The sequence below is a fragment of the Gossypium raimondii genome, chromosome 2 (assembly GCF_025698545.1).
Source record: "Gossypium raimondii isolate GPD5lz chromosome 2, ASM2569854v1, whole genome shotgun sequence".
NCBI lineage: Eukaryota > Viridiplantae > Streptophyta > Magnoliopsida > Malvales > Malvaceae > Gossypium > Gossypium raimondii.
Window position 1 is genome coordinate 38,175,147 of NC_068566.1, and position 7,831 is coordinate 38,182,977.

Here is a 7,831-nt window from a genome sequence, read left to right on the forward strand (position 1 = left end):
ATGTGATATTAAATCTAGTAAGACTACGGAATCCCATCCCACCAAAATCTTTTGAATCGCACAAGTTTTCCCAATCACACCAATGAATGCATTTTTTACTAGGACTTTTTTGCCACCAATATTTTGCCATGATATTCTCCAACTCGCCACAAAATGACTTAGGAAGTAAAAAAACACGCCATCGAATAATTAGGGATAACTTGCAAAACTGATTTTATGAAAACTTACCTCCTTGGGATAGAAATCTAGTACTCCAATTTTCTATCCCCTGCTTAAATCAATATTTAAGAAACTGAAAAGAGGCCTTTTTGCATCTACCTACCATATTGGGCAACCCTGAATATCTTTCAGGGTTGTTAGACGATCTCATACCTAGAATACCAGACACAATTTGTTTATCACCCTCATTCGTATTTAAGTTGTAAAAGATGGTGGATTTATCAAAATTTACAAATTGTTCTGAGCATCTTTCATACTCCCTTAGCACCCCTTTTAACGTATGTGCTCCATTAGCAGTAACTTCTCTGAAAAGAATACAATCATCTGTTATTACAAAACTCCGGTAAGGAAAATCTCGAACACACGATCGGAACTCGAAAAGAAAAAGAAGAAATAGGACAAGGCTCCAAGGCGTGTATCAAGCCACTATCTTTAAGGTTATATTCGCCCCCACTTATCTTCAGTGTGCAAATGAGTTCCAAGCAAATTAACCTCGATGATACAATGAAGCCAATGACTATTTGCGTTTTGCACTAACGAGAATAGTCCACTATGCACTGAGTAATGTGTAACAAAAACTCAATTTCTACAAAGGATTTCTGCAGTAATATTTTATAGAATAATCTAATAATATTAGAAAATGAAGGAAGAGAAGAAATACTATTAGAATTTGTTGATATATTTCCAAATGAAAACCCATTCCTATTTATAGGAATTTTCTTATCTCTTCATAGAGACATCTTTCAATAGGTGTCTTTATGAATAAATATATAATAATAATTATTCATTTAATTTTGTAACTATTCAAATAATATTTTTTGAATAATTATAATTCTTTTTAAAAATCAAATGATATAACTTTTGACCAATGACCAAAAGATTTATCTTTTGATTAATTACACCCATTCATTTATAGTTATTGGGATACTATAAATATTTGAAAATGTTCCAACATCATCTACAAATAGAAAATGAAAAATTTGAGGTCCACTCCTACTTGCCTTAGTGCCTCTTAGTAACCCATCAACCATAGTTAACCTCATAAAAGCTGATAGACCCTCACTACAAATTAAGAAGAGGAAAGGGCTTAAAGGATCTCCCTACCGAAGCCCTCGACTAGGTCTAAATCTCTCACCAATTTTTCCATTCACAATGACTAAGTATGAAACTAAATATATACACCTCATAATAGCATCAATCCATCTCGCATTAAAACCCATATGCATCATCATCTCCCTCAAAAATTGACATTCAAGTCCGTCATAAGCTTTGCTCATATCTAATTTCAAAGCCATAAACCCTTTTTTCCCAACTCTCTTTTGACGAAGAGTATACAAGATCTCACAGGCTAAAAGCACATTATCTGAAATTAACCTCCCTGGAAAAAAAACACTTTGAGCATTATCTATACACAACTCCAACACATTTTTAAACCGATTCAAAATCATCTTCGTTATCAACTTGTATAGAACTTTACATAAGCTAATAGGCCTAAAGTTACCTAGATTTTTTGGATTAGGACATTTAAAGATCAACACAATATTAGTAAGATTTAGTGGTTCAAGACCCATACCTTCATTTAGGATTTTTAAACAAAAGTGTGAGACGTCACTTCCCAGAATATGCCAGCACCTTTGGAAGAACAAAGTCAAACACTCATCATCCCCAAAAGCCTTAGTTGGCCCCATTTCCTTTAAAGTCGTAAGAACCTCATCCATCGAGTAAAAAGATAATAACCTTTGATTCACTTCATTTGAGATCGATAGCTCAACCTTTGAAAGAATATGAGTAAAATTTCTGACACCACTTGAGGAAAAAAGATTTTGAAAATACCTTCGAGCAATTTCCTCCACTTCACCCTTATCTTTTGTTTCCCTCTCATCTTCATTCACCAAACATCGAATCAAGTTCCTTCGTTTATGACAAGAAGCATAATTGTGAAAGAAAGTTGTGTTTTTGTCCCCTACTTTTAACCAATTCGCCATTGCTCTTTGTTCCCAATACATTTCATCTTTATCAATCTCCAAATTTAACTGGATCTTTGTATCAATAATTTGAGTGAGATTTTCATCATCTAACTCCCCTTGAAGTAGCTCCTCAAGTTTTTTCGTCACCTCCTTTTTGTGACCGTTCCTTTTAGATTTTATTAAACTAGCCCATTTGATCAACCCAATTTTCAATTGTTCAAGCCTACTTAATAGCTCACCGGATATAGAATCCTATAGGACTTTCACTTCTTCTTCAAAAGAATCCTCCATAACGCACCAAGCCTTAAACCGAAACTTTCTCCTAACCAGTCTGTTTGTTTCCTGTTCAATGCAAATAAGGAGCAGAAAATGATCAAAAAAATAATGTGGAAGATGTTGTATCATTGCGGTAGGAAACATCTCCATCCATTTAACATTGGTCACACCCCTATCCAATTTTTCTTCAATGTTAGTCTCAGGTAAATTTCTCCTTTCCCATGTGAACCACACCCTAGAATATCCAACATCCATCAACTGACAATCCTCAGATACCTCTCTAAAACTTTCATTCTCCCATCATCTCTCGACCCTCTCCTACTTTTTCAAAAGTGTACAAAATCTCGTTAAAATCCCCACACACCAACCAGAAAAGTTATTGAATATGCCTTAGACTACGCAACAGACTCCACGACTCTTCTCTATTTTGCACGTATGGTGACCCATAAAACCCGATTAACCTCCACCTTAAGCTTTCGTCATATTTCTCTACCATAACATCAATATGATTACTACATTTGCTTTTAAGACTGATAGAAACTTCCTCCCTCTATGCTAGACAAAGCCATCCTCTCGAACCTACTGTTAACACCTCAATACCATTCAAGAAGCCACACCGCCTCCGAACCTTCTCCATTTGTATCGTACTTAGTTTAGTCTCCATAAAAAAGACTACTTGGGGATTATACATCTTTAGCACATGTCGAAGTATTTTAATGACTCATAAACTCCCCAAACCACAGACATTCCAACTTAAAGCTTTCATTACGATCGGTCGGCTTGCCCCTTGACAGCTATTGTAAAAGGTAGTTCCGCCCTGTCACCCTCCCTTTCTTAACCACTAATGACCCTGCATTCATCTCATTTGTACAAACATCACTTTCTCTTCTGGCTCTCTTCTTTCCCTCACCCCCTTCAATAGCAGATTCCTCTAAGTCATGATCCATAGCTGTTTGACCTTGAGATTTTATGTATTCCCCTATAGAAACCACTACAGAACATAGATCGTCTTCCAAATTCAAACCCAATATAAGATCGATACTAGTGGTAGAAATTCCCCCATCCCATTCACCCCAATCCCACCTCCCAGAATTATACCTCCCAAAATAATCACCCTCTTTCTCCCTTGTTTATTCCTCTATAAGCCATACGTTATTCATTGTCATAGCTCTTCTAGATTGGGATCTTAACAACAAATCCCTACCCATCTCAACTACCTCAACCTCTAATGACATTCTTGCTTGGCAAAAAGAATCACCATGCCTTAAATGACCATAAAAAAAACAAAATAACGACAATCTCTCATATTTAAAGTAACATAACCATAATTTTCTAGGGAAAACATAACCCTTTCTTCTATTTAATGGTCGGCGAACATCCAAACAAACCCTAACACATAAGTAGTTTCGGAATCCTCTACCCAAACTAGCACTATTGTACTCCACAAATTTTCCAAGGAAGTCACCAAGTTGCCTTGCTAATGACTCATTACGAAGTCCTAGAGGTACATCATGAACCTGTGTCCAGAAATAAGCAAAAATCAACGGAACCTTCAACTAATCTTCCCATTTCTAAAGACAATGAATCATCAAAAGATGATTATTAAAAGTCCAATGAGTCCCATTAACAACACGTTCCATATCTATTTTATGAAAAAATTTAACAAGAACCTTTTCTCTCCCAAATCTAAGATTTGAACCCCTATAACCAGATGCCAAAGATTTTCCATCGTACTTCTCATTGCTTAAAAGTGAATGACACTAGCCGTCAAAAAATACTCTACCAAACAGAACTCAGTATCCTCAATCACAGAACCAATTTGCCCCTACACCTGTAAAATCTCTTCCTCCTTATCATCTAATGACAAATCAGCCAAATCCTTCTCCATTCTTAAAAATCAAAACACGCAATAAATGAAAAAATCAAGCAAAATGCTACTTCAAAGCCACCGAAACCAAGAAAAATAAACACAAAAACCTAGAAGCAAAAGAACATGCTAGAAACAGAAGACCAGAGACGTGCCAGATTGGGCAAACAAGTTTAGAATTAGAGTTAGTAGAGAGCAAACATTTTTTTTATTTAGTATAAATAATTGAAAATTTACATCGAAAATTTACTAAAATAAAAGATAAATATCTTAAATAATTTAAGCATAAAACAAACTTTAGTTAAGGTGCATTTATTTATTTATTTTATTTTGAAATCTACAATTATATGAGAAAAAATAATAAAATGATGTTAATAATTTTTTATGTTGATCATAAAAGGGAAATTAGTGTTGAGAGTAATTGAACCTAATGTTGGGGTCCAACCTGGCTTAACGTACCTTACCTAACCCTACATTACACAACATGGCCTTTCAATGTATAGTTAAACTCCCATAATGCCACTATATCTCGAAGCGGTGATCTTCTAGTTTTCTTTTAACTTGTTTCTAATTTATTGTTGAGTACGTAACCCAATAGGGACTATATTTTGTCTCTTTGCTGAAAAAAATAAAGCCTATTTATTGATGAAGAAAAAGAAAAAACGTTATTGTATGTTTATACGTATATATATGTATAATAGACTTAACTGAGAACTATGATGATGGGTTCAGAGAAAATGAATAACTCCATGGAAATAGAAGATGAGAACATTGACAAGACAAAGATAAGTCTTATGAGAATCTTGGTTGAAAAACAAGATCCATCTTCCAAGGTGAGTGTGCCTTTTTTCTTTACCATTGTTGTTTTCCCCGTGATTATTGCAGGTTTTTCCAGTTTGGTGTTTTGATTGTTAGCCATTGTTGTTTCTTTGTCTGTTTATGTTTTGGCTGCTTTTCTTCATTAAAACTGGGTTTACAGACTCAGAGACCTACAATACCTTTTCATCTTTCTTTTTTGCCATATTGTGATAAACGTAAAAGCCTTAGTTTAACCAACAAGGAAACTCTTTTCCAAGATTCAGATTTTCTTCTTTGATTTGAGTCGTATATGAAATTGGGGTTTTGCAGGAAGTTGAAGATGGGGCATTGAGAAGATTTCTAAGAGCTCGTGATTTAGATGTAGAGAAAGCATCAAACATGTTCCTTAAATACCTCAACTGGAAACGAAACTTTGTTCCCAATGGTTCCATTTCACCATCCGAAATCAGGCATGAAATCCAACAGAACAAGATGTTCTTGCAAGGTTGGGACAAGAAAGGACGACCGATTGCCCTTCTTCTTGCTGCAAGACATTTCCAACATGAAGGCGGTGTGGATGAATTCAAGCGTACGTATTTTACTTTTCAAACTTCCACAAATTCACAAAATGTCTTGGTCGATGATGACTTTGAATTTTCCCTTCCAGGTTTTATAGTCTACCTTTTCGACAAAATAATCACAAGGTAATATCTTTTATTCATATTTATATTTCCAACCAATCAATTGGGATAAGTATTTCATGCAACCTTGTAATGGTGGCAGGATGCCACCAGGGCAAGAGAAATTCATAGTGATAGGAGATCTTAAAGGATGGGGATACGCAAATAGCGACATCCGTGCATACCTTGCAGCTCTATCTCTCGTACAGGTTTAACTCTTTTAATTCAAACTATGGTATAAAACTGTGTATGTTTTGCCCAAACAATCCCAATGTTTGATCAAAATGTAACACTTTAGTTCAATGGCAGGATTATTACCCTGAAAGGCTTGAAAAGCTGTTCGTAGTCCATGCACCATACATCTTCATGACAGCATGGAAAGTTGTTTACCCTTTCATCGACCCAAAAACCAGGAAAAAGGTAACCGTCCTTACCACTTCTGAAACAACAAATCAATGCACTATCTTTTAACTGTTTCTCTGTGTGTGTTTTACAGATGATATTCGTTGATAACAAATCACTCAAATCAACTCTGCTAGAAGAAATAGACGAGAGCCAGCTGCCTGCTACATTGGGTGGCAAACTTGAATTGGTTCCAATTCACAACAGCTAATCATATATAATACCTTGCTACCGATGAATGGCTTGAAAAAATTATATTGTGTCAACATATGTATCCAATGTATACTGGAAGATGACTTTTAACACTTTTCTTTTTACGTATTTGAAGTACGGTATCCTCAAAGGTGAGTTGAATCACACCGTCTTCACTCCATGTAAGTATGTGCATTGCCTTGTAGCTTGGACTAAGCCTTATGGAGAAAACAGGTAAGTTGGAGTGGGCAGGCTTATTTCGTAAGGTTAAGCCCAAATCTATTCTAGGTTTGCCCTGGTTTCGTAAAATTTCTCGCTTTCTAACTTTTTGAGGCCCATCAATCTAAAAGTTATTTGTTTTTTGGTATATTAAGTTGGGTAGACCTAATCATGGGCCAAGCTGAGTCGATGCAAAATTTTAAGCCTATTTTCTAGTCCTCAAGTTCAGCTCGAAAAATGGGTCTAAAATTTTGTCCAAGTCCATCCTAAGTAAATGTTAAACTCAAGCTTGGCCTGGCCCGGCCCGGCATGCCCTTATTAAATTTTTTTATATATTATCTTATATACAAAAACAAATTTTAAAAATATAATACATCAAATACTCTAATAATATTAAAATAAGTATTTCTCAACAAATTGAAAATACATTAAAAAAGTCTTTATACTTAAATAATACTAAGATAGTTGCAACTTAGCAAGCAAATACCTCTAAAATAGTAACAAAATTAACAATAAAATAAGAGTTATACAATATCCAAACAATAACAATAAAATAGTAATAATATAATAGCAAAATGACGGCAAAATAATATAATAGAAAAAATTTTAGTCAAATTCGGGTCGGGCTCAAGCTAAAAAGTTCTTACCTGATGCCCAACTCGTTTACCGTTTAGAAAACGGACCTTATTTTTTTTTTCAAACTCATTTTTCAGACCTATATTTTTTTCAAACCCTCCCACTTTTTGAATGAACCTTCGAATATGGACAAATAACCTAACCCATAATGAAGTCTAAGTTGAGAGAGCGGATTTTGTTGTTGCAAGTCTTTTTGCTCTTGGCAAATTTTATATACTAAAATTGTTTACTAGTAGTTGAATTAGGTTAGTTTGGTTTTTTGCCATAAATACATTTTATATGCAATTTTTTTCTTGGGTAAATTATATTTATGGTCAATTTAAAATAAGATTTGTCTTATTTTAATCATTCGATTTTTTTTCTCAATTTAGTTACTCTAAATAAAATCATTGTGTGAATTAATTACTGCTGCACAACTTTAATAATAAAAACCTGTTAGGATCGATCCGATTAAGCAACAAGTAAAAAAAATAGCGAAATAAATTGAGAAATTGAACACACAAATTTAACGTGGAAAACCCTCTCCAAAGAGGATAAAAAACCACGGGCAAAGATAATTTTATTATAATGGCAAA

General features: G+C 34.5%; 1 protein-coding gene across 1 annotated transcript; it reads left to right on the forward strand.

The window, feature by feature from the left end:
• Positions 1–4,925: 4,925 nt before the first annotated feature.
• On the forward strand, positions 4,926–6,683 carry LOC105788644 (uncharacterized). Its single transcript, XM_012615605.2, has 6 exons — positions 4,926–5,162; positions 5,458–5,716; positions 5,795–5,831; positions 5,911–6,016; positions 6,117–6,227; positions 6,304–6,683. Exons 1-6 carry the CDS (start codon positions 5,046–5,048, stop codon positions 6,418–6,420), a joined length of 747 nt encoding a protein of 248 aa, XP_012471059.1. The 5' UTR covers positions 4,926–5,045; the 3' UTR covers positions 6,421–6,683.
• The last annotated feature ends 1,148 nt before the right edge of the window (positions 6,684–7,831 follow it).